The 27,600-nt window shown below is 44.8% G+C and overlaps 1 protein-coding gene across 1 annotated transcript in view; it reads left to right on the plus strand.

Moving 5' to 3' along the window:
* The window catches only part of DDX31 (DEAD-box helicase 31), a 64,193-nt gene that overhangs the window by 19,299 nt on the left and 17,294 nt on the right, over positions 1-27,600 (plus strand). The window contains exons 14-18 of the mRNA XM_065418789.1: positions 105-164; positions 7,745-7,795; positions 10,289-10,428; positions 18,139-18,220; positions 23,645-23,756. Of these exons, the coding sequence (XP_065274861.1) occupies positions 105-164; positions 7,745-7,795; positions 10,289-10,428; positions 18,139-18,220; positions 23,645-23,756 (445 nt within the window). The remainder of the gene's footprint in view (positions 1-104; positions 165-7,744; positions 7,796-10,288; positions 10,429-18,138; positions 18,221-23,644; positions 23,757-27,600) is intronic.

A 27,600-nucleotide genomic window follows, 5' to 3' on the forward strand; every position in this document is an offset into this window, starting at 1 on the left:
AGAAATGATGGAAGATGAAGAGGGTTCAAACATAAACTGTTAAATTTTCTTTATTTGCTTTACAACAGAGTATAAACATGTGCTGTGTTTCTTTTATCCTCTAGGAAAGGACAGCAGTGTTCCAGGAGTTCTTACAATGCAAGACAGGCATCTTACTTTGCACTGTAGGTAACGTAGAATGTAACATGCAAAAGACTATATGGGTCTTGATCTGGGAGGCAGTATTGTCTACTGGTTAGAGCGGATGACTGGGTGATACGAGACCTTGATCTAATCCCGACTCTCTAGGGGAAAGTCATTTATCTGCTGTATGCTGAAGTTTCCCTCACTTGTAGAATAGGAACTCTACTGCTCTTTGTAAATTACTTTATGATCCTTGCATGGAAGGCACCATATGTAAAGTGTCTGTATACCTGCATGTCTTGGAAAATGTGTCTATCTGTGGCAGCTTGCCCGACATGTGCAGTAAACGAAAAGCTGTCCTGACTTGATGACTATTCCAAGGTTAAAGACACAAACATGCAGGGATTAAAGGGAAGACCAACCAGAGGACTACTTCATTATAAATGTGTTTTGCTTTGTTGCTATCCATGGCTTGCCCTTCAAGCTTCCTTCAGGGGTGGGGAGGGAAATTGCCACGCTCTACTGAAGTTTGCTGGTACCCTTGTGTAGATGTGGCACCTTCCACTTCTAGCTTCTGACCCATCGGTGCCACAGCTAGCCTGCTGCAATGGTGCAGAAGGCTGCACGATTTGCTCTCTAATAGTGGCAGCTGTTGATCTGAAAATGTGTGAATCTTGGTGATTTCGACACACGGCAAACTTGTAAATTACAGTGATCGGGAGTAATTAGAGCTGAGAAACCCTCTCCAGCTCTGAAATTACTCTCGTTGCTGTGACACATTGTTCTTAAAGGAAAAAGGTGGCCGGTTTGGGGGAGTTTGTAGTTTATTGTATGGTATGTAAAAGCCATAGTTTGCACTGGGATTACCAAGCCTGCATAGAGGAGCCTTTGACTCAGAGTGTTGCTTCTCCCAGATTGTGACACCTGCAAAATGTGCCCATCTGATGCTAGTCCAGGCCCTAGGAACCCACTTCTGTTTGCTGCTTGACCTTGATCAAGTCACAGTGCCTCGGTTTCCCCTGACAGTATCGAGAGACTATTTATCTACCGCGACATGAGGAGGGCTGTAAATCTTATTAATTCACTGATGTTTGTAAAATACTTTGAAAGTAATACCAGGTAATGCTAAATACTATATAACTGTTATTTACTAGAATCTGTGCTCATGCTATATATTAAAAGCATTTTCAGGGAAGTAGCTCATTACAGGCCAACCGCAATTTAGAAAGCAGCATGCAAGGCTGTGTGAAGGTTCGATGGGTAGTAAATGTAGGTTTGCTAACAACATATTGCTCCATTTTTCTGCAGAAGTGCAGATGGAACATAAACACGTTGTCTTTTCTGTGTGGCGTAAGTTCAAAGTTATCGAGTCTGTAGTTTTGGTCCCTCCATCCCCCATCAGTGCACACATTCAGATCTGCTTTAAGTGGCTGGATGAAGTGCAAGGGCAGTGAGCAGCAAAATCCACCCACAGAAGTTAGGGAGCATTATAATGAGCATGGTGCAGCTGTGGAAATGCACCTCATTCCTGAATTTCGATACATTCCCACCTCTTCTGAGCTGGTCACATGGCACAAAGGGCTGGTTTGAAAATTCCTTTTCACTTGGAACTTTGATCCAGGTTTGGAACCCAGAATCCGCAGAAATGAAAGGCTGGTGGCTTAACACTCTTCCTCCTGCTAATCATTGTGCCATGGTTTTAACTGGGTGATTCTCGACATCTAAGACCTGCAGTGCATACCAAATGCTGTACCGCATCACGCGAGGGCACCGCAGTTGGTGGTGGGTGAAGCTTTCTGCTTCCTTAAAACAGCCTGTTGCTTTCTAGTTATGTGCCGCGATCATCTTTAGCACAAATCTAGGCAAAGGAGTTGGAGAACTAGCCTGTTTTATAAACAGGAGCGGTTCCTTGGTTTGTGCCCTGCTTTGTTCCTTTGTCTCAAGCCATGACTAGGCGGCTGCAGGAGTATGTCTCTGGGCTGGTGATCTTTAGTTAAGTACATTTATACTCAGCATGGACCCTTTATAAACAGCTGGGAAGTTGGTGTTGGTTCCTTGGGCTCACAGGATCCAGCTGCAGTGGGGCTGGGTGGGAAGTGAGAGAACGGGAAGATTCAGTTACCTTCTTCCCAGGTAGCAGTAGAGAGCAGAGACTGAGCCTTGGACAAAGAGAAGGAGATGAATCAATTTGCTGGGTACTGCAATTTGCCGGGTACCTGCTCCTGGAAGAGACAATTCAACAGGAAGCTGGACTGGGAGAGGAGACGCAGTCTACGACAACCTCCTTTACAAGATACTCGGCTCTTGGGAGCAGGGTGGGGACAGACGGGAAGATAAATAAGAAGAAGGGGAACAGAAAGAAAGATACTTGTGGGACTCTGGAGACCTGGATTCTGTTCCCTCTTCTACTACAGCCGTCCTCTGCGATCCTGAGGATGTCACAGAGGGCTTGTCTGTATGAACACTTAGTTTGTGGCAAGCCGGGGTATAAATCTACCCTGCACTAGCCTGTTGAGCACTAACTGTCCACATGGACCCTGCTGCTGCACCCTAACGGTTCCCTAGTGCGCTTTGACCTACCCCGCCATGAAATGGAAGTTGGTTAAGGCACACGAAGGAACTTTTAGTGTTTAGCTGCAGGATCCACATGGATCCTTAGCATGTGCGGACTAGTGCAGGGTCAAGTCACACCCCAGCTTATCACAAATGAAGTGTTTGCACAGACAAGCCCTTCGTCTCTCTGTGTGCCTCACTTCCCTGTCTGGAAGATGTGGGCCATATAAATACCTTAGGGAAAGAGAGACACTTAGCACTATTCCTGAACTGCAGGTGCCACCTAACACAGACGTCCCCGGGGCAGCCAGGAAATGTGCCTTCCTCCTGCCTACTAGTTCACTGCTCTATCTGACAGCCGGTGCCTTCTATACAGTTGTCATTCCCTGACTAGCAGTGAAAATGTTTCACATGGGGGAGTTCCCAGCCCCTTTACTACAAAGCCCTCTACGTGCTTTGTACCCAGAAGGTGCCAGGTCTTGCTCACTAAACACAGGCTTCTGTTACTTAACAAAAGACGTGGGGGGGGAAAAAATCCCTCTTCCTTCTTATTTCTCTGTGACTCTGGCATCTCTCTCACTCATCTTTCCACGGTGGCAGTCCCTGTGATGCTTTGTTTCTTTTATTATTTATATAATATAATTTTTTTTTTTTTTTTTGCCATGCAAAGTAGGCTGGCAAACAAAGAATAGAGAGGCTGTGACTCTCCAAGGGTTTCCTGCAGTTAAAGTTCTGCGCAGCTTCCTTTGGGATGTGCCTTTTAAACAAGTTCATCTCTTCCAGGGAGAGAGGAAAGATCATTTGGAGATTGTTTGCTGTTTATTCAGTCACGCTAACTCATCTTGCCAGTTTTCTGGCGGCCCCAGCCAAGAGCTTTCGCCTCTGACAGCTTCTGTGCTCTCTCCTTCCTCCTCTGATTACGCAGCCCAATCTGTCACCCTGCCGGTGGGGGTCTCTACCCTGCTGATGGCTTTCCACACTCGGCAGTAATGACTTTTGGCAGGCCGGGTAGGCATGATAGCTCCTTCCCCAGTTCGGAGAGCTGTTAGGCCCTCTCTCCCTGTTAGCTAAAGCACTTTGTGAGGTTCTTTGGTAAATAAATGAGTCATTTTAATCCAACTGACAGCCTGGCACCTGAGCAAGCTGCCTTCCATCTGTACTTCTAGGCCTCATGTAGGCAACCAATTGTCAAGCCCAGGGTCTTCAAGACCTCGCCATTGAGTGTCTTTCAAAAGCGACTTTAGTGATTTCTTTCACCGTCATTAGGTTGCACAAGAGCGACCAAGTGAACCGAGGCCCAAGCAAAAGTTTCATGTCCGTCTGTAATGTTTTGTGGCAATTCACCTTGTTTAGCTTCCTCGGTCACTTCCCCGACCCCTCATCCTGCCACAGGCAACTAACGCAATCTGGTGACAAGAATCGGTGAGAGCAGAAATTCCACCAATTTCAATGGTTCCCCAGGCTGGATACGTCCTGATGCCATGCCCTTCTGTGGCTTCCCGTCTAGCTGCAGATGGGATCAGATGAAACACGTGTATACGGCTTCTGCGGTTTTTTTCTTATTGCTCTATTGCTGTTCCTTTCACATCATTCCTGTAAAATAGCCTCCATGTTCCTCCCGCTCCCGGCTGGAAGGCCCATCGCTGTTGAGAGCTGTGGAGGCAGTGCACTCAGGTACCAGGTGGGAGGAGGAGCTCCTGGCTTGGGCCAGCAGGGATCCCTACAGCTGATTAAGGAGTGGTGTTGATAGGCTGCAAAGGGCATTTTCTCGCTTGTGTCATGTGCCTTGGAAAAACTAAGGGGAGCGTTAAATGGAAGATCCTCTGGACTTCCTCAGGGATGCAGAATAGTATTTTCTCACCTCTAATCCCTGGGTCTCTATCGTTTCCACTAAAGATGTGAAGTTAAGAGCCAGATTTTCAGCCCCAGCCTCTGTTTTTGCGGGAGCAGTTCTTATGCCAACAAAAGCTGTGGTCTCCTTTTTGCACTCACTGAGTTGCAGGCCTGGCTCTTCGTAGCTAAGTGGTAGCTACCTGGTTGTGTTTCAGAACAGCTGGGTAGAGATGGAATTATTGATATTTGCACCAGCAATTTCTTTGGGGCTCAAAAGCATAGGGACAGTTACTTGTGGGCACAAAACTCCACTTGCAGAAATGGAGGCCACGTGCAAATCTGGCCCTAATTGTACTAGAGATGATATCAGCATGTTCATTACTGACCTGCATTGTACTGTGCCTGGTGTGCTCCAACTCATTGAGTTTGGCAGCATATCTAGTTATAAAGTGGACCTGGGCAAGTCAGCGCTCATTCTCATAGCTCTGTTGAGTGTGGTAAATCCCACTTCTATTAACTGGGTCTTAAGAATGGAATCGAATAGCTGGGCGGAACTGAAGGAGTTGGTCAAATCAAATTTAAACCTCATTGACTTCACTGATGCCAGGATGGGCTGGTCTACACTTGGGAGGGGGATCGATCTAAGATACGCAACTTCAGCTACGCGAATAGAGTAGCTGAAGTCAAAGTATCTTAGATCGAATTACCTGGGGTCCACATGACGCGGGATTGATGGCCGCGGCTCCCCCGTCGACTGTGCTGCCGCCGCTCGCTCTGGTGGAGTTCCGGAGTCGACGGGGAGCGCGTTCGGGGATTGATATATCGCGTCTTAACGAGACACGATATGTCGATCCCCGCTAGATCGATTACTACCCGCCAACCCGGCGGGTAGTGAAGACGTACCCAATGTAACCTCTGGAGCATTGAGAACAGCTAAATGTGACCATCTAGTTTAGTTAGTGCTTGTAAAATGGATCTTTATCCCCACAGTTCTGTAGCTCTGTCTGGTACCTCCCCAGTGGAGATTCCCAAAGAATATTTTATGAAGGTTTATGAAGTAAGAATCTCATCGCATATGGGGTGTCCCAGCAGCAGAAGGCGAGTAGGCTGAGAGTTCTACCTCCTAACTGTACTGTGCTGCTTTCACGTTACACAGTTTATAGGAATAGGATCCACAAGAGACCCCCGTGGGCTGATATTGAGGAATCTTTGAAGGTTTGCGGAGCTTTCCAATTACCAGTAAATCACATGACCTAGTTTTAAAAGGCTAGTATAATCCTCAAGAGAAAAATGTTAGTAATTAGCAAACTAAACTGAATCCTGCTGCTGATACTGAGAAGGCGGCATGGCCTAATGAACTGAGCAGGAGGCTGGGAGCCTGGAACTCCTGTTAAATTCTAATCCTGGCTCCTACCCCGACTCTCCGTTAGGACAAAAATTAACCTCTTCATTTTTCTCTCTGCTTTCCCAAGTGTACAAGGGGGATAATGCTATTTACAGCAGTGGTTCTCAACCTGGGGCTTGTCAGAGGAACAGGGGGTATTGGCCTCGCTGATCGTCCATACTGCTGCAAAATTGATTTCTCCTTATTTATTTGCTTTAATGTTCTTACGTGACGTTTTGCACCTCTGCTCATCTGACTGTAGGAGTGAGCCGTTTCATAATGAGCGCTTCAGAACGAAAGGATGTGTTGACTTCTAAGGGTGTGTCTACACTGCAGTTAGACACCCGCGGCTGGCCTGTGCCAGCTGACTTGGGCTAAGGGGCTGTTTAATTGCAGTGTAGATGTCGGGGGTCAGGCTGGAATCCAGACTCTATGGCCCTGCAAGGTGGGAGTGTCCCAGAGCTCAGGCTGCAGCCCCAAGCCCAAACTACATCATAATTAAACAGCCCCTGAGCCCAAGCCCCATGAGCCTGCGTCTGCTGGCACAGGCCAGCCGCAGGTGTCCACATATCCTAAGTGGGCTCTGTGCAAAGTGGCTCCTGTTTGACTTCACTTGGAGCCACAGTGTAACCTGGCTGGCGTTCATGGGAAGGCCTTTGCTGCTGCAACTTCGGCTTCCTAGTCTTTCACGTGCGTGGGAGTTGCTTGAAAACACTTCAGTGGGCGGCTGACACATTTTTAGCACATTAGGCTCCTGCTTACATTCTTAATGTGTTCTATTTTGCAACGAGCTGAAAGATACATGTGTTCCAAAACATTTCCCAGCAGAGTCAAATCTGCATCCCTCCACTGTACTGAGTGGGGCGATTGCTAAATCCAAGGAATGTGTAAGGATGATACTGATGCTGCAGAAAATCAGGGATGGGGATTTTGAAGCTATTTTGGAGGGCAATATTGAAACCTTAAGACCTGTTTGAAGAGGTTTGTTTGTAATCTGCACTGGCTGTGGGTATGTCAAAGGACCTCACTCAAAAGTCCTTCTATAAGTTGGTGGGCCAGTTCACTAGACAGTGCTTCATATAACTCTCCCAGCCGCAGCAGGATTTCAGACCCTTCTCTTCAGGGTTGAGTTTTATTGCTCCAAATCAAAACCCGTTCGGTGTAAATCAAATGGCAAGATCAGGTCCCATCTTCTGGAGGAGCCCACCTGCTCCCTGCAAGTCTTGGTCTCTACTGAAGTGCTTGTTGGCCTTTTAAATAAGAAGCAGGTGCGTGGAAAGTAAACTCGGGCAAGTCGGTTTCCACTCCTAGGCCCTCATGCACTAACACAAGCTGCAGCATCCAGATTGCAAACATTGCATTGGAAGGCTTAAATTCAAACAGTAACATTGTTTTCACAGGGCTACATACTGCCACCCTTAGTCACACTGGGTAGTATCTTACTGTCTGAGCACTTCTATTTTCTTCAGTGGCACAAATCAAGAAGCAAGGCATCACCAGCATGAGGGTGGCAGAATCTCTCCCATAGAATTTAAAGGGCCAAAGATTCAGCTAGCATAAATCAGCATAACTCCATTGAAATGGGTATTTTTACATCTGTTAGGGTCTGGCCCAAAATAATGAAAATATTTCTGGTTTTGTAAAAAACCCTTTTTCGACTTTTGTGTTTGTTCAACTCAGAAACATTGTTTAAATGGAGACGGATAGAAAGTTTAAAAACCAAAGTATGTAAAACTCCCATAGCCTTAAACTCTGCATCTCCCCAAATATTGATCATTCTGAGTGCATTGTATCTGCCTTTGTTTTTTAAGCAGTTTTTAAAAATTGTATTTTTTTAAATTACTTTTAAAGGATGTTGCAGCACGAGGATTAGACCTGCCTCAGGTCACATGGATTGTTCAGGTAGGTTTCCATGTGTGCGCGTGTAAATATTATTCCCTCGTGTTCAGACAAGTGAAACCTTGTATTGATACTCTTATACCTGGATACAATCCCGGAAAGCCAGGGGTCCATGCAAGGTCGAGTCCTACAGACTCTGTGTAAGTGCCGTGGTCTACAGGTGCAGTAGTTCCCACAGGATTGGGGCCCAAGCTTCCTTCTGGGTCACTGGATTTCCAGGTATCCTCTTGTTCCACAGCAGGATTTGCCCTTCTTTTCAGTGGGAGCTGGATCGAGCCAAGGTTGTAAGTTCAAGGACTGAGGGAGAGAGGAGTGTATGTGAAATATTGTTTTTAACTTTAAAATAATTGTAAGTTTTACAAGTTGACTTTGAAAAATACAAGGAGAAATATTGAACCCAAGATTTTCACGTACTAAGGGTCCATCTTCATTGCAGCTGGGGGGTGTAATTTGTGCACGCTCTAGCTTTGATCGAGCCAGCATGTTAAAATTAGCAATGTGGCTGTGACAGCAGCTCAAACTAGCTGCCCAAGTATAATCCTGTCCAAGATCCTAGGTACGTACCTGGGCAGCTGGCCTAAAGTGCTGCCGCCTCCCAGCAGCAGTGTAGATGGACCCTAAGTGACACTTGGGTAATAGCATGGTGTGTTCACCAACAAAACAGCTTTTTAATTTCTAGCACGTTGTGGCGGGGCGATGACTCACTGGCGCGGCGCCTCCTGCTGGTTGTCCAGGGAATTCGCTCTTTTCCAGCTCCAGAGCGCCCTCTGCAGGCCGGATGATATCTTGCCTGCCGCTGGCCCCCGTGTCCCTCCGGGACCCTGGTGCCCTTTGCCCAGGGGTTCTGCCCACTGTAGCAACCCACAGTCTCTGGGCCTCCCCTCCCAGGGGAACCCCCTACCCTCTATCCCCACCTTGCCTCAGTGGCTACTGTCAGTCTCCATCTAGCCCCCGCTCACTGGGGCAGACTGCAGTCTATAAACCACTCATCATCAGCAAGGGAGATTAGACTAGCTGCCTCTGCCTATTCCTGGGCTGCCCCTCTGCAGCCCTAGTACACTTTTTGTGGGCCCTTAACTCGGCCTGCAGCCTGGGGCTTTTCTAGGCTGGAGCTCCCCAGCTCCCTCTGCCCTTCCCCAGCACTGCTCCACCCTAGGTACCCTCCTCAGCTTCCCAGGCAGCCAGGTCCTTCTCTCTCTAGGGAGCTAGAGAGAGTGTCTCTGTCAGTCTCTGGCTCTCAGCCTTCTTATAGGGCCAGCTGTGGCCTGACTGGGGTGTGGCCCCACCTGTGGCTGCTCCCCCCAATCAGCCTAGCATTTCTCCTCCACAACCCTCTCCAGGGCTGCTTTAACCCCCTCAGGGCAGGAGCGGGGTGTCCACCCCGCTACACACGCCCCTCAATGTAATTAGTCTGATTTTAATTTTAGCTAAAAAAAAAAAAAAAGATAGCCGGTCAGCGGAGGATGGGGGCAAAGTCTTTAGTTTGCAGGCCCAATTTATTTATCCAAAGATATAGTTGCCAATGCTTGAACACAGTGCAAATTATCTAAGGCCTAGGGAGACTTCTGCTTGTCCAGAAGGCGAAAGCTCCGTTGTCCTGAGAGCAGTGTCCCTGAGCACTGACCTGCAGGGAGCAATTAGATTGCTCACAGCATCTTACTCACACCTCTAGCCAGTGGAGATTTTGCCAAAGGGCGCAGGTATAAACACTAAAATGGGCTTTGGTCGTTGGGTTTTTTCCAGGTAAACGCAGAGGGCTTACTTCTAAGCAGTATCTCTGTGTATTGGTTTTCCAAGAAGGTTGGGGGGAGGAAGTGTCCCACTTTATAGGACCAGATCCTGTAAATTTAATGCCTGTTGAAGTAAATGGGTGTCACTGGTTTATTACTGGGAGCTTAATCAAAATGTTAATAGTGTCTGATGGGTAGAGATGGAAAGACAATTGGTCTGTATCCCTCACCTACCTCCAACATAAAGAGCTGTGCACCGGTACTTTGCTTGTGGTGGTTTTCTGCCGAGTAACTGGCACTGATTCACTTTAAATAAACCAGAGCAATTTAGCCTGACTTTGAATTTGAATCCTTCTCCTTTCTCCTGGCAGCTTTCCTCCCAAATGTACTGTAGGCAGCTTATTGCTCTGTGTGGGCAATCTTGTTTAAAAAAAAAAAAAAAAAAAAGGCAAACAGATTACTGACAAGCCTGTGTAGAAATAAAATTTAAAAAGCGAAGAGAGACATTGAGACGGGGAAACTGTCCTATTATCTGAAACTTGGCCAATGTGTCACATTCTCATGTCAAAACCCTGCTATGGCTGATGAGGCTGAGCTGAGTGATGGTTCCAGGGATCAGTCCGATGGGTTCTTTATAAACAGCCCCTTTCTAAGGAAGGCAAGGCCCCCGGATCCTTTCTAGGTTAATAGACGAGGTGCCTTGTTTATAATTAACACACTTTGTTCTGTTAATTCCTCCTTTTCTCTCTCATGTTTCCTTTTGAAGTATAACGCTCCGGCTTCGCCTGCAGAATACGTCCACCGAATTGGGAGGACGGCTCGGATTGGCTGTCACGGGAACAGCTTGCTCGTCCTGACTCCTTCGGAGGCAGAATATGTCAACTTGCTGGCTTCTCACAAGATTAAGTGAGTCAGAAACCTGAACAAAAGTTTCAGCTCATCTCAGCTAATTAACCTTCCATGGCACTTGCAGAGGGACTGGGTCTTGTATGGGTTTTAATAAGAGTTATTAATTCTTGTGCTTCAGGACTAGCCACAGAATAGCAAAAAGAGAGAACTAACACCTATAAAATCATCAGTATGACACATTTACTGTGGGGGGGATGGCAAGGAAGGGATCTATTGTGCACAATTGTTACCTTTAAAGCCCTGCATTCAGATCTTGCCTAGTGGAGGTCACAAGTCAAGTGAGCATCTCTAATGGCTACTGGACACTTGCCCACGTTGTCAGAGTTCATGCTGTCTCTTCACCAGAGATCCAGGACTGGCATAACTGGGGAGTTAGAGGTCACAATTGAGAGAGAGTTGACCAAGCTGTGCCATATGTTTAGGCTCAGGACTGCAATAGTAGAGACTGTTGCAAGTCCTATTTACGAGAGTTTGGTAGAACTGTACAGGGCCCCGGCACTGGCATGACATGAGTGTTGCAGGCGAAGAGTGAGGTGTATTGGCAAAGCCCGGGGAGGAGGCTTCAGCAGCACTTGCCAGCTCTGGCTAGTCAAAGAATGTGGGAGTAGGGCTGAGGAAGGCTAGACAGGATGCCCAGAGCCTACATATGGATGGCTGTTCGGCAGTCTGCATGAAATGCGGTCTTAGTTCTCAATGGACAAGCATCCACATCACAAAACCCACCACCCTGTTAGTCCCTCTCTCAGCTCCCTCCTGAATAAAACCAAGGATGAACGTGTCATGAAGCCTGAATTGCCTTCTGACCCTTAGAGGTGACCCAACATGAGGTCCATAGAGAGGTGGGAGAAGTTTGCACTGCCTCTGCCTGCGTTGTGTATAAATAGGAGTTCTGTGTCTGGGAGCCATCAGTCCTGAAGTTGTTGTGAACACTAAAGTCTTCCTCACAATTTAAGAGGGAAAGAGCCTACCTCTAACCAGGGCTGTGCATCCTAGCGTGAATCCTCCCCATCCTTGCTAATCACCGCTGCTTTGGAGCGCTCTTTACTCTGCCACCCTGTCCCAACCTCGTCACCAGCCATTTGGATGTTCACGCCTTCCTGTGCTCCTCGTATCAGTGTCTCTTGTCGTTCAGAACAACAGCCAAGTCAAATCACTGCAGTGCAGACCCGTAAACGACAATACACAAACGAACTGGCTTTTATTTTGTGGGTGTATAAATGGGGTGGAGCCGCCCAGATTCTAGTTTGGTTTTGAATTCTTGAAATAAACTAACATTGGCAACAAATAGCGGATTCTTCTAGGCGGTGAGCCATTTAGTGGTCTAACAAAGAGCCATCCATCATCCCAGGAAACAATCTATTAAGCAGACACCAGCAAGACATGGAGGCCTAAGCTGACAGGTTTTTCTCCCTCCCCCTCCACTCCCCCATGTAACAAATAGCACTGACATTTTAAAGGTGAAATCCCACATTATTGTGAGTTTTTAACTCCAGATGGAAAGTTGTATTTTTGTTTGTTTGAGGGGAAGGGGTAAAGAGGTAAAACTGCCTGTTTTTATTTTACTTTAATTTTAATTAGCAAAGTTTCATCCTTTTGGGTATTTTTGACAAGTTTAAGGAGCAGTGTCTCCTGAGCCTGCTAGCAGTTATAATGTATTTTAGCCGTTCCGAAATCAGTACAGCCAAATTACACTGAGTATATTGTCTGATTTTTTTCAATGTAATCCTCGTAATAAAACTTGCTTGCCATAAGATTACGGGCCTCTAGAAGAGTGGAGTGTAATTCACCCACAGTTACCTGATCGGAAAAATGTGTGTCTAATTGGGACAGGCGGGTGGCTTGGCTTGTATGTAGTGGCATATCTTGTTCTCTTCCAAATCATCGTGCCAGTGTATGTGAGGGGGCAACAGACTAGAGAGGAGTGCTGATGAATTACCGAAAAGATTCGGAAAGGCAGCTTGAAGCTCAGGGCAGCAAGTGCCATCCATACAAATTGCCCCCACACTTCATAAACTGAGCATTACGGTGATAATCCTGACAATTTAAATTAGGGTAGAGGGCAAAAGACAGCAGGTGCTGGACTGCCATGATAACTTTTGTTCCCGGATCTTCTTTGTATCTTTCTATGAAGCCTGCATAAGTTGTTTGGGTTTGTATTTTGTTTCTTTGCTTAACTTAAAATATGCTTTTAAATTAAGTCCTGATGGGTTTATCGATATGTAAAATACTAGGTAAAATGTGTGTTTCTAGGAAGACAAAGCGCAAGACAGGTCGCTGGAGTTTTGTTGTAAATTAACAGAGCTATGCTGATTTATGCCAGCTAAGGATCTGGCCAGGCGGATTTTTTCCTCCCCCAGTGGGCATTGGGTTTAGGTTCAGAACTGTTGACAATCATAAATGATCAGAGCAGCCGCGGCTTGTTCCTGAATGAAAATCTATTTCAGAATTAGGAATGACTACCTTTGAAATCGGAAATCACTCTCAGTTAATTTTCACCTATACCTAAAGTCGTTATTTGACTTCTAAGATCTCAGAGCAGGGTTAGGCTTTGCCCAAACCATTCCATTTTGGCTTTGCTGAGAACGGTAATACCCAGTGGGTTCAGGAATGCTGTATGGTTTCCTTTGCAACTTTGTTTTCTTGCTTTGCGTAATTTAATGTTACGTTTTCCGTCCCTAGCCAGAAATTCTCTCTCTCTCTCTCTCTCTCTCCCTGTCATTTCATATGTATTTCCCTCTTCTTTTTAAGGTTAGATTCCAAAATGGTCTGCCTCAGCCCTGTTTGTAACTAAAAGCTTTTCCTTCAAAGGAAGGAAGCAAGAAGCAGAAGAAAGTCGACAAGATATGGATATATATATATTTTTGCTTATGTCTCTTTTAGTTCCTTCAAGTGTAATCTAGCCGCGCCTGCTTCGACAGCCATCAGATAATTTCTTTATCTCCTAACGGCTGCCTAACTAATTTATGAAGGAAAGCATATCCACGTGAAGGCACGAGTCATTCCCCCCCTTACATATCCCCCATTCCCCCTTTGCATGATGCTCCCTGCTGTGAACTGAGTTCGCATATCTATAAGGCTGTGAGCTGGCACCACGCCAGGAGAGAGGAGAAGGGGTGACATATCTCAGGCAAATCAATGTCAAAGGCTTGACATGTTCATTCATAGCTGTGTCAAAGCAACCTTTGGGGGTATGAGGAGAAATGCCTTTCTCTTGCTTAAGTGGTTGCCATTTATGTTTTAATTTACAGTTATGCTTTTCAAAAACAAACAGAAAAATCCTCAGTTGTCTTTTTATGCTCCATTTCCCTTCCTTCCATTCCCTCCCTCCCCTTTCCTTTCTCTACCTCTACATTCTCTGTGAAGGAATCTTCTCTGTGCAATATTTCCTAGCTGCATAAGAGCTGATGCTTGCATTCCACATAGGCTGGGATCTTGGCCAATGCAGAACCATAACTCACAACCTTTTGGACCGAATCATAACTTCTCTGGACTGGCTCTGCTCCTTCCTCGGCATGTCATGAACTTGATGTTGCAAGAAGTTGTGTTCACTTTGGTTCCTTTAACTGGGTAGGACTGAAACAGCAGAGATGGTGTGGTACTGCAGGTCACGATCAAGGTTCGTAAGCAGAACGGTAGGGGGAAGCTTTCCCATGTGCCATGCTTGCATTTAGTAGTGTGATTTAGCGAATAAATTGTGGAGCTGTCAGTATTTACTCTTGGGTTCCATTCCTGGTTCTGCCATTAATAATAATTAATGGAGATATCCCATCTCCTAGAACTGGAAGGGACCTTGAAAGGTCATCGAGTCCAGCCCCCTGCCTTCACTAGCAGGACCAAGTACTGATTTTGCCCCAGATCCCCAAGTGGCCCCCTCAAGGGATTGAACTCACAACCCTGGGTTTAGTAGGCCAATGCTCAAACCACTGAGCTATCCTGTGACCTGGGAAAAGTTATTTAACCTGTCTGTGCCTCTTTTTCCATAGCTGCAAAATAGGTCACTACTGTTCTCCCTGTCTTGCAGGGTATTGTGAGGATCGAGATCAGTTCCTATTGTAAAGTGCTTTGAGATCCTCAGATGCAGGCACTGAAGTGCAGAGTATTATTATTAATCTCTGAATTCACCAAGTTTAAGAAAACAAAAATAATACCTTTCAGAATCCTTAACATTCCTATGACACCTTTGATCCAGAAAGATTCCTAAACACTGGTCCAAACTCTGCTCTTCTGTAAACAGGTATAAATCCATAGTAACTCCGTTGACTCTGGTGGAGCTACTTTGGCTTTACATGAAAATAAACACCCCTTGTGACACTTGGCTATGACACCAGATTGTCTCCTTTATTTCAAAAGGCTCCATGGGGTTTTTAATGATCACAAACAGGCAGGGCATTGGTTTTACACGTAACCAGGAAGAGATGTTGAAGTTTCACTTTTTTGACTGTGAGCCCAGAAAGGAAAGAAAATAAAGTCTTAGGGCTGGCATTGAAAATGGCCGCTGAGGCTATGTCAGACCCCTTTCCACAGTACTCTTTCCTAGACAGTCATTTCCCATTTTGTATGTGTGCAACTGATTGTTCCTTCCTAAGTGGAGTACTTTGCATTTGTCCTTATTGAATTTCATCCTATTTACTTCAGACCATTTCTCCAGTTTGTCCAGATCATTTTGAATTTTAATCCTGTCCTCCAAAGCACTTGCAACCCCTCTCACCTTGGTCTCGTCTGCAAACTTTATAAGTGTACTCTCTATGCCATTATCTAAATAATTGATGAAGATATTGAACAGAACCGGACCCAGAACTGATCCCTGCAAGACCCCACTCAATATGTCCTTCCAGCTTGACTGTGAACCACTGATAACTACTCTCTGGGAACGGTTTTCCAACCAGTTATGCACCCACCCAATAGTAGCTCCATGTAGATTGTATCTAGGTTGACTTGCCTGCCTGGAAGTAAGCTTTGTGTGTTCCAGTGGAGACTTGGATGCACTCCATGCCTTGTTGAGCTGGGGAATGATACAATGGGTCTGTGTGTTGACCCGGAGTCTTCCACATGGCAGCATTAAGCAAAAGCACTTGGCCAAAAAATTCTGTTTGTTACATTTAGAATGCTGTGATTTAAAAATAAGGGCCTCTCTATGCTTTCACACAGGCACAGAGTTTGCTAAGGTAGAAAAATGTGGACGAGCAACCGCATAATGTGCCAGAAAAAAAGTATATTTGGCCCTCAAATTTTTACAGAACGTTGGTTTAATTCTTAATACAGTACTGTTCATACAGCCAAATATTGGTCCTATTGAAGCCAATGGCAAAATTTCCATTGGCACATGATATGACCTATGAATGCTTATACCTGCTTTTCACCATTTGTTTTTCAACACAATATTTTTTTGGGGGGGAGGGATTGTTAACATGTGGGAGAAAACCTTTCCTATGCTAGTCAAACACACTCGGCCCATGAGGGCTGAGAATGCTCCGCCTCACGTTCTCTAGTCTTCTGAGGAGTTCACCACTAAAACAAGGAAAGATGAGACCTAATAAAAAATAAGCAAAAAGAAAAACTTTCTTTTCTGGGAGTGTGTGTGTGTGTGTGTGTGTGTGTGTGTGTGTGTGTGTGTGTGTGTGTGTGTGTGTGTGTGTGTGTGTGTGAAAATGTAATTGTAAATCGGGAGTATCCATCCAGCAGGTGTGTCTCCAGTGGAGTCCTGCAGGGGTTGGTTCTTGGCCCTGTGCTGTTTAACATTTTTATCAATGACTTGGAAGAAAGCATAAAATCATCACTGATAAAGTTTGCAGATGACACAAAAATTGGCAGTGGTAAATAACGAAGAGGACAGGCCACTGATACAGAGCAATAAGGATCACTAAATAAACTGGGTGCCAGCAGAGAATATGCATTTTAATGCGGCTAAATGTATACATCTAGGAACAAAGAATATCGGCCATACTTACGGGATGGGGGGCTCTGCCCTGGGAAGCAGTGATTCTGAAAAGGATTTGGGGGTTGTGTTGGATAATCAGCTGAACATGAGTTTCCAGTCTGACTCTGTGGCCAAAAGAGCTAATGCAATTCTGGGATATATAAAGACGGGAATCGAGCAGGAGAAGAGAGGCTATTTTACCTCTATATTGGGCATAAATGTGACTGCTGCTGGAATACTGCGTCCAATTCTGGTGTCCACAATTCAAGAAGGATGTTGATAAATTGGAGAGGGTTCAGAGAAGAGCCATGAGAATGATTAAAGATTTAGACATTAGAAAACATGCCTTATAGTCATAGACTCAAAGAGAAGGTTAAGGGGTGACTTGATTACAGTCTATGAGTATCTACCTGGGGAACAAATATTTAATTATGGGCTCTTCAATACTACATGATCCAACGGCTGAAAGTTGAAGCTAGACAATATCAGACTGGAAATAAGACATAAATGTTTAATGGTGAGAGTAATTCACCATTAGAACAATTTACCAAAAGTATTGGTAGATTCTCCAGCACTGACAGTTTTTAAATCAAGATGGGATGTTTTTCTAAAAGATACTCTTTTGGAATTATTTTGCGGAAGGTCTGTGGCCTGTGTTATACAGGGGTCAGACTAGATGATCAGAATGGTCCCTTCTGGCCTTGAATCTATGAATTTCTCTCTCTCATATATATGCACACAAGTGCACAAACTCAATTCTTTTGCAGGTCACCTTAATGTTTATTAAAGTCCTTTGAGATCGTCCAGGTGTGTTAGAGGTTCATTGTCTTATTAATTATTACTGTAAAACTGACCAGTTCAAAATTACTGAGGATAGGAACCATATGAAAACTTTATCTGGTACTTTTTTCATAATACACTAATATTTCCCAGTTACTCTGCTTCTTTTCTCTAGAGCTAAATTAATAATTTTCAGTTAAACCTTAAAATTGGAAGTACTAATTATTGAAGACTTTATGGTAGGTGAGAGCCAAGAATCTTCCAATGGACTACAGTGTTCTTCTTCACTTCCCACCCATGGCTACTGTTCTGTTACATCCTGCACCACTAAAATATGTGTTAGTTTTGCCCTTCAGTTTAATGGGAGCAAGATTATGGGTGAAATCGTGGCCTTCTTGAAATCAATATAAAAAACTCCCATTGACTTCAGTAGGACAAAGATTTCACTCCAGGTCTTCAGACATCTCCCAGGTTCCGTGTTAGTTATGGTGATGTAAATTGTGGCTGAAGTGAGACTCGTTGGGAGTGAGAAGCACTAAGAAAACGTATTGGGCATCATGTCAGAGCCTGGATTCTCAGGCTGAAATTTTAGGCGTTGGTTCCCTCTGCCCCGCTTTACCATTCTGTGGGGTTTTGGGGATCACTGGTTATATCTGATCCCCTTGGTGAGGAAGCAAGTCAGCTTTTGTAGGCTATGTCTCCACTACACAGCTTTTAGTGACAGGGCTGTGTTGCCACAACCATGCCCCTAAAAGTCGCGCAGTGTAGCTGCAGTTTGTTGGCTCCCCTGCCGACAAAGGACGTCTACTCCCAGCGAGCAGCACTGTTCACACTGGCACTTGTCGCGGCAAAACTTTTGTCTTTTGAGGGGTGGTGGGGATAACACCTCTGAAAGACAAAAGTATTGTCGTTCAATTGCCAGTGTAGACATAGCCATAGAGAAAGCTGTGCATTGTCTTTGGGAAAAGAGGAGACATTACCATTTTTTGTTTCCTTTTCTGCTGCGTCAGTGTCTCCGAAATGAAGATGGAGGATATTCTGTCCAGCCTGATGAAAGACGATCGTTTCCAGGGGCGCCGGTGGGGAACCAAGGTGAGCAAATGTTCGATTTGGAATTGCTTAAATTTACGTTTCCTAACCAAGCATGACAAATAAGCTTTTCCTTGGCTCTGTTTCTTCAAGACAAGGTATTAGCAAACCTATGATCTGGGCAGTGCAAAATGACAGTTGAACCTTGCTATTCCACACTTCCCTAATCTATGTTCCTTGAAAGTTTTGCTCCAAAATGTCCCTTTACAATGCTCAGCAAAGATTTCACAGCAGGCCGTGCTGTAGTGAGGGCTTTTCTGGCAAAGAAACTGCATTGCTTTTTTTACAAACCTACTGCAGTCCATTAGCTAGCAGATTCTGAAATATGTTAAGTGATTACAAACTACACAACAGTCCTCCAAGTAAATAAACATTTTTGTGATGCATTCTCCAGGGTTTTTTAATTTTCACCTTTGTTTGCTTAGCGCCTGCTCCAAAGCCCATTGCCGCAGATGAGAGTCTTTCCACTGACATTGGTGGGCTTTGGATCAGCTCCTTCCTTGCTAATTCACAGAATGCAGACACTTGCAATGGATCTCTCTATCATTAGAGCAAATTGGAGAGTACTGCTGTTTAAGAGCCCAGTTCTTAGATAGAATGTGAGTGAAAGTCAAGCATTATCCAGGTTTATTTTTCCACTCGCTCATTATTTTGCCAGTTCACTCGTTTCCTTACACCAGCCAACAGTCTTCAACTTGTGCACTGTCTTCCAGTTTCCTACTGACGGCAACTGTGGGTGTTCCCATGCCTTTGAAAAATAGTCATCCTTCTGTTATGCCATACATCTTCTACCATGAAGATCTGTGGATCATCTGACATTTCTATTCAAAACCATGTATTTCCGGCCCTTTCCTCAAGTCAATATACAGTATATACGGGTTTTTTTATTTTCTGTTGTATGTTGACTGGAACAAATCCTTATTGTTCAGGAGTGTGGTCTGTAAAGTAGTCTAACAAATACATAGTTTAATAAGCGTGTGTGTTAGGATAAAGGATTCATTGGTGTGAGTTTGGGATTGCTGCAGTCTCTAAAAATGACCTAACGTACCTTTTCTATGCATAAAAATGTCACTACTTGGAAGTGCAGTATCCCTGCAAGCAGGGGCATGCCCCTCCCCCTCAGTAATCGGCGGGGCACAGAACTCCTCTGGCCCCAGGTTTGTGGGGGGAGCTGACAGCTCCTCCAGCCCTGGGACCGCAGCAGGGGCACAGAATGCGCCGCTCCAAAAGTGGTCATATTTTATTTCTGTGCACGCTCCTGCCTGGAAGTAAGCTTTGTGTGTACCCTTGGAGACTTGGAATCCCCTTTCAACGATTACAAAACTCCAATTTCTAGCCCTGCTGGCTCTAAAGATATCCCACTTAAAATCTGGCACTGGCCCAGGGCAGAATATAACCCATCTTGGGCCAGTGTAATTGTGTTGGCTGGGAAGAGAAAATATTTCTCTGGAAGGTTTTGGTTTGGTTTTTCAATTGCAGCTCTTTTGAAGCTTATGACAATCAGGCCCAGGGTGCATTGAATTGAGAACCCAACGACTGAGGGTTCTCAAATCAGTGGCCACTTTTGCAAACATTGGCCTTAACAAACTCTTTGTGCCTCATTTTCCCCATCTGTAGAATAAGGCTAACCCCTAACCACACCAAAATAAATCAATATTTGGAAACCAGTTAGTATTTCCATTCATTACTTGTGGTAGCGTCTAGAGAACCCCATTATGCTAGGTGCGGTACGTATAACAAAAAGATGATCTCTTCCCCAAGGAGCTTGCCAATCTAAAGTTGAACTCCTGGCCCCATTTAAGATAATGGGAAGTTTGCCATTGAATTCAGTGGAGCTGGGATTCACCCTAGTTGTGGGAAGTTGGTGGTGCTGCCTGACACAGGTTTAAAAGACAGTGACCAAGAGAAGGAATATCTTGTTACGGGAATGTCCTGAAAAATTGAATAGGGATGAAACCAATATAGTTCTATGGATATTAAATAGGATTCTATAGACATTACTCTTTAAAAGCCTATAAAATGTAATAGAAGATGCAATCCTTTCTATGGCAGCCTGTAGCCTTCTATATCAGGGATCTAATTCTCTCTCAAATTCTATAGGGTGATTTCTAAAAGGTCTATGGAAAGGTTATGCTATAGGACTTTTCCATAGAGCCAGTACAGCGAACGAGGAACAGAATAGACTGTGTGTGTGGAACAGACCGCGATTGCAACTTTTAATTTCCGCTTGTTATGAAGGATCTAACCTAACCCAGTCATGGCTTTGCTACTTGCAAGTTACAGAGTTCTCTTTACCTTATCCGCTCTCCACGCATGGAGTCATGTATATGTGATACTCATGCACATAGAGTCCTCATTATAATGCTTTTCGTCTCTCACCGCCTTGACTGAAGTCCATTATAAATACCCCTTTGGAACACACATTTTTAGGCTCCTGTGAGCAACTGGGGAGTGAGCTGAAGTGCCTGTAAAATGTATATTTTATATTTAGACACATAAAATATATATGTGGCTACATCTGGGTGCGTGACTGTTCACCCACCTACAAAGAGAATACATTTGATCTTTCAACTTTTACGGGGGGAGGGATAGAAAAAAATACCTTGGTGGGTTCTAGGGACTGTGCAAGAGGGTCAGAATCAGCCAAGCAAAAAAAAAGTTATTAAAACAACATCCTTCATTTTGTTTTCAAGTATCACAGAAGCAGGACGTATTATGACCTCCCCCTTCTTTTTTAACCATAAAAAAATCCCTCCTGTTCTAGTTTCTATGAACCCTTTTCCTTAATGAACTTGGAGATTTCCAGTATCCTTCCCAAAAAAACCCCGTCTTAATAGACAAACGTTTCTCTCTTATGAAATAGAGAATCTCTTGGTTTTTTTAGCATGGTTGCTTCTTTTTTTCTGTGATGTCATAAAATGCGCAAATAAAATTAGTTGCTCTTTGTGTATATTATTATTTATTATGTTTATTATGGCAGTGCCTATGGACCAACCAAGAATGTGGCCCCATTGTGCAAGGCACTGTACAAACACAGAGTAGTAGAAGCTTTCGTAAATGAGGCGGAGTCTGTAACATAGTACATACATACACGCAACACACAGTTTAGCATCCATGAGTTACAAAGGTTAGTTCCACTAACTGAGGCAGTAAATATATCTAGAAGGAGAAACAGCCAAGCAAACCAATACTGCAATATGTTATCTTTTGGGCCTTGGCATATGGTAGAAGGGCCTCAGGTGTATTGTCTCTCTGACTTGAACAGGGATACTCTCAGGAATGAGATTTATTCGGGTGTGTAAAGGATGCAGACTTGCTTGTAGCTGCCAATCCACTTGTTTTATCTGTCCACAGCCTCAGACAGTGGTGTACGGTGGGGTTTTTTTTTTTTTACACTGCTCGACTCTGAGTCAGTTTTAAATTTAGAATTTTTTTTTTATTATTTTAAGACCAACCTCCCTGGAAGGCAGGAATCAAAACCCAGATTTCTTCATGCCCATTAGGGGGCAACTTTAAAATGAAATCTTTCTGGCGGGGTTGAGGGGATAGAAGAGAAGGAAGGAGAGGAGGGGGGAAGCTGTTTTCTAAGGACGTTATGTTTTCTTCCATTTGCTTTTTTTGATTTATTTTTCTTGGGCTGACCTCACACTTTGGAAATTATGCACCTAGTTTTTATCCCTCGTTTTAGTCTTACTCTCCCCCCCCCCCCTTCCACCAGCAAGAAGAGATGCCTCATTTTGAAGCCTAAAGGGGGAAATAAGAAAAGTCCTTTGTAATATATTGCCATATTATCACTAAATCCCCTGACAGTTGTGACACAGAAGCAAGTCACCTGTCACTTAAGCTTGAGGTCTCTTTAATTTTCTCCTGGAATTCGCACCAGGCTGTCTTTAATTTGAGGCCTTTATTGGAATTCTGAAACCTTTCTGCCTCCCCAGCGCTCAGATCTATTCTGAGTGCTGTTACAGAATGTATACAATAACCAACAGAGGGATTCGGAGAGGGCTGAAGCACTGTTTATTTAACACTCTGGAGGGATTTTCGTGCTTATTCGGTCCTGGCTACCCGGCTTTCAATATCGCTTTGACAACTGTTATGCCCTTCTCATTAATTTTAAACAGTTAAAACACAGGAAAAAGAGAAAAAGTTTTCATTATTAAAGTGCTTTACTTTTTAATAACAGAGGATTCTGTCCGCCAGGGGAAAGGGCAACCTCGCTAATTTCACATTCATATTAAAAAACGCTGGGAAGGTGACACTCTATGCTGCCTGTGAGGCTTAACAAAAGAAAAAGTGGAGAGGGTGGGGAGGGGAGAGAAAAAAAGTTTTATGTTTCATGTCAGTAGAAACTTGATAATGACAATGACAAATGTCCGCTTTGGTGAGGTGGCTCCACTTCTGGCATATTAAATCCTTGCATGGACCCTCGACTGCGAAATAGCTCATCAGATTATTGTTAATAATTCAGTTCTCCACGGGTGTAAGCAGACATGACGGCATTTAAGTCAGCCTTGCACCCTGTATCACCAGGAGTGAATTTGGTCTGCTGTGCTTTGTAGCTTGGAGATTATATAGAGACCTTTTCCCCCCAAAATCCAGTAAAATGACTAGAGCCCCTTGTCTACCGTGCACAGATGCAATACATGGGACAATGGTTCACGCATGGAAAAGTGCAGAGACATCATTGCATAAAGGGGCTCTCTGGAAGGAAGTGGAGAGGGCGCTTAGGGTGCAGGAAGGAAGAGATTGTTCATGGTCTAGGAAGGCGGTAGGCCAAGAGTGGAAGAAAGAAGTGGAGAGAGCAGCTTGGATGGAGGGTCCTGGGAAGTAGATGGGAATGAAAAAGGAAGTGTAGGGAGAGGAAGATCAGGGAAGATGAGAATAAGGAGCAGGAAGTTGATAGGGAATGAGAGAGAACGAATGTGGGTGGTTTAATTCATTGTCCTAGGGCAAGACTGGTTATATGGATGGATGGATTGATTGATTGATTTACTCCCTGTCTTACTTAGAATAACATCATTCTAAAACACAAGAGAAAACTGGGCCCAGTGGTGTCAGTCTGGAGTAACTCCACTGATCTGAATGGAGTTACTCCAGACTGATTCTGCTGTAATCAAGATTGGAAGCTGAATCGGTGAATCCAAAGTGGCTGCTAGCAGGAGAGGGGGAAAAATATATGTGATAGGTGTTAGAAAACACAAAATTAAACCTGATTTGCTCCCTTCACGAAGCAGTGCTCACTGGTTGCTTTGACTTTAACATCTTTATCTATACATATTTTTTTCCCTAGTAATATTGAGAGGATTACCCTCGTTGGCCCTGGGGTGGTTACTGTGTGATTTTACTGTTATTAAATCTATTCTAAACTGCTTCATTATTCCTGACTCAAACTCTGTCTTTCCTCTAATCCTCCCACCGCCCTCCTAGAAATCCCGTGGCACGAACCCCCAGGAAGTGCGGGAACGGGCGACGGTCTTGCAGACGGAATTTGAAAATTATGTGCACTCCGGTGAGGGAACTGTCCAGTGGGCAAAGAAAGGTCAGTAGGTTTCTTTAAACTTATTACTGAATGGCTGATACAAACGGCAAGGGTTCCCCTCTGATGGGGTGGGCTTTGGGGGAAAGGCCTAGCAGAAGCATTCCCTAGCAGAAGTGTCTCTAAGGGGGGTTGAAATGGACGCAGAAGGCTTTATAATGATATTAAATGTTAATTTCTTGCTTTCATGTATTTCGCACAAATGAAGTTCAGTCTTGGCTTTCATTAGGATTTGCATCTAGGGAGCTCTGACCCAGTCACGTGAGTGTCTAGGTTATGTGTTACAAGGGGAAGGTCAGAGGCAACAGGCTAAACTCATCCTGGTTGTAACTGCATTGAATCCATTGTTTACACCAGGGATACATTTGACCCATTGAGACAGAATGTCTTGGAAGAGATGCCTAGCAGCCCTCAGCCAAGGATATATTTCCATTTGATGTGTGTACGTGTGTGTGTACATGTGTGTGTACATGTGTGCATGGAGGGAAGCAGCAGTAGCAGAGGAAGCACAATTGCTGATAACTACAATTATTATTTAATCCTTATGTACAAATCTGCAGTTTCATCTTCTGTCTTTGCCAGGTAGGATATGTAAAGTATGGCACAGAGCAATACAGTGAGTTTTTACCATCTATACTTAGATTTGAGAATATGGCAGTGGGATAGGGGGCAAGAGATTGCATCTGCTCTGGGGGGAAATTACCATGGGAGTGGCCAGAGATCCTGTACTGATGCACTGCCTCCTGGCAGAAACCAAAGGGATGGTACAATATGAACTGATACAGCCCTCCTGTTCTACAAGGCTGATCTGGGGCACAGGGGAATGTGTATGCAAAAACAAAATACCTGTTGTGAAAACAGTGTCCAAGGCAAATTACTAGCTGTTACCCAAACTTAATATTGGATGCCCTTTCGAGGACCCCAGTCCTGCACCCAAGGAACTGAACCATCTATGCTCTAGGGTAAATATATAACTAGATTATTTTCCTTTGAACCCTCTTCCTTCCATCTCACTTCACCTCCTGGTCAATTTCTTCCCATCCCACTCAGGTACGAGCTAAATACTGCTGTCCTAACTTCAGTAGAATTCCCATTGACTTCAGTGCAGAACTTCCCATTGACTTCTAAGAGAGCAGGGTTCTTTATGAATTCACTGTGTATTGAGTTATTAACAATCTGAATCATTCTTACCAAAACAAAAAACCCACAATAAAAGTGAAATACTTTCCTTGTGGATGGTAATGTCTGCCAGAAAAGATCATTTGTTTCAAGATACAAATAAAGAAAGTGATCAGAGAGCACCATCTTGTAACGGTACATGCTGGGGAGGGAGAAGATGCTCCCGATATATAATGTAAATTCAGGATTCGAGGCTGTTGGATTAAATTGAAGACAAATGGCTGGGTCTGTTGCCAAGAGAGCAGAGGTGCTATTTTCTGAATGTCGTGCTAGCTTCTTGAGTAAGGACATAGTGACAGAGTCGTGTTTAGTAATAGATCTTCCTGCCCTAATCTAATCTGTACATTTCAAATGGCATGCATCAAGATGATGATGAGCAAGGAACTGGGAGTTGGAATTCTAGGGTTCTGGTCCTGGCTTTGACCTTGGGCATGTCATAGAATATCTCTCTGCCTCGTTTTCGCCTTTAAATTCTTGCATCGCTCCTCTGGAGGCCTGGGAGGCTCAATTCATTCATGTTTTAAAGTGTTTTGAGCTCTTTGGATGGAAGGTGCTAGAGATTTGCGAAGTATAATAGCCAAACCTCGCTGTTGTGGATGTTGCTATGAACTGCTTGATTGATGCTGTAGTACTTTTATGGTTTTTAACCAAGTATCTCAAAGCTCATTACAAACACACGGGCCAAACCTTCCTCCCTGATCAAATTCTTGCTCCTAATCAACTAGGCTTCTTGACACTCCAGTGAGTGTCCCCTGTTATCCCCATTTTACAGCGGAGGAAACTCTGAGGCCGAGAGCCGTTCCATGACTTAGGCCTGGTCTACACTGGGGGGGGTGTCGATGTAAGATACGCAACTTCAGCTACGGGAATACCGTAGCTGAAGTCGACGTATCTTATTCCAACTTACCTCCCGTCCTCACGGCGCGGGATTGATGGCCGTGGCTCCCGCGTCTACTCTGCTACCGCTGCTCGCTCTGGTGGAGTTCCGGAGTCGACAGGGAGCGCGTCTCGACGAGACGCGATATATCGATCCCCGATAAATCGATTGCTACCCGCCGATATGGCGGGTAGTCTGGACGTACCCTTACAAGTGGTCATGCAGAGTCAGCAGAAGGGCTGGGAATAGAATCCAATAGTCCTGGGCCCTAGTGCCCTGCTCACGTCTCCAGACCATGCTACCTGTAATACACTGTGACAAAAGGAAACAACTGAATGGGCTTGAGTCTTGTACAAAACAGATCCATGTCTGTGCCGGCACAGTGTAACTCTATACACACGCTCTTGTTGCTGAGCTACAAGCTGATGACTTTTGATGGCTGCTGTGGGGAAATGCGTACAGAATGTCATGAAATGTTGAAACATGATGCAGCCACTGTTTGTCTTGAACCAGGGCTGCCCGCCCCCCTTCTCCTGTTCCACTATCTGCATATGCAAATTTTCCATCACTGACTGGCTTCCATAGACTCCCTTCTTCCTCCCCTTCCAAGCCAAGGATCATGAATAATTAACATTGCAGCTGGCTTTTGCCTTCATGGCAGACAATCCGTTGGAAACCATGCCAGCAGTGCATTTGTTTCCCTTTTCTGCATTTTCTGACCTAGTCAGTGGTAACGTCCAGTATTTGATTACAGGCTGCTTCCAAAAACATTGGCTCCCCAAGGTCCTTGGGATCCAAGCATTTGAGTGCTGTAAGGGGCTTTATAGCTTTGATGGGAGTGAAATAGCCAGCGGGCCAGATTCTGAGCTGATGTAAGTGGGTGCAGCTGCCGTAGAATTTTTCATGGGAGTTACACCTTACAGCAGGAGTGAATTTAACCCAATAGCTTTAGAGAGAGAGAGAGCAGGAGCATTTGGATTTTGAGAGCATTCAAGCTGGGTCCTTATTGCTCTTGGTGTCTTATCGAGGGCCCCTCCAGCAGACTGGGCATTTGAAATGTTAAGCATCGTCTCCGAAAATACTGATCCTTAGTTGTTCAGATGTCCCTAAAAGACTCCCGATAGGAAATCAGGGGAGGGGTGCAAAGGATTCACCTGAGTTTCTTCTCATCGATTGGGAAAAGGCGTTCGCTTTACTCAGTAAACAGAGCTTTGATGGATTCCCAGGGTCCTTCCAGGAGCTGAGCTGTTAAAATGACATTTTTATTACTGTTCATAAACTCCAAGCTCCTGCTGCTGCTGAGAGATTAGATTTAAGCTGTGGGCAAACTTGCTGGTCCAGTGGCTCAACAAGCAAGGGCATGGGAGGTTAGAGTTTAGAGCTTGCTGCTGTCGGGGACTGTGAGAGGGGGGCTGTAGGTGCAGGTCTGAATGGGAGCAGCGAATGGGAGATTTAGTGAGCCGAGCAGGGGATTTTGGGAGACGGGGGTGAGCCTCAGTCAAAGAGTGTCCCAATAGCAGGAGGAAAGCTGCAGCCTGAAGGGTGGGTGCGGTTAGCATTCTGGGATGGCCACAGGTGTGGTTCGCAGTGTTGCCATTCATGAGGCTTGTCCTTAGAGCAGTAAGATCTGAGGAAGGCATTAGAGGGGTAAAGACTCTAAGGAAATGTACATGCTACTGAGTTTTTTTTCCCTTTTAAAAGGTGAGCTCTGTTCTCAGCCTGGTGATGAAACAGAAAATCCATGTGTCTCTCAGGTATTTCTAAAGGACTAGCTGGTGACTGGCAAAGAAT

Source organism: Emys orbicularis, chromosome 18 (genome assembly GCF_028017835.1).
Source record: "Emys orbicularis isolate rEmyOrb1 chromosome 18, rEmyOrb1.hap1, whole genome shotgun sequence".
Lineage (NCBI taxonomy): Eukaryota > Metazoa > Chordata > Testudines > Emydidae > Emys > Emys orbicularis.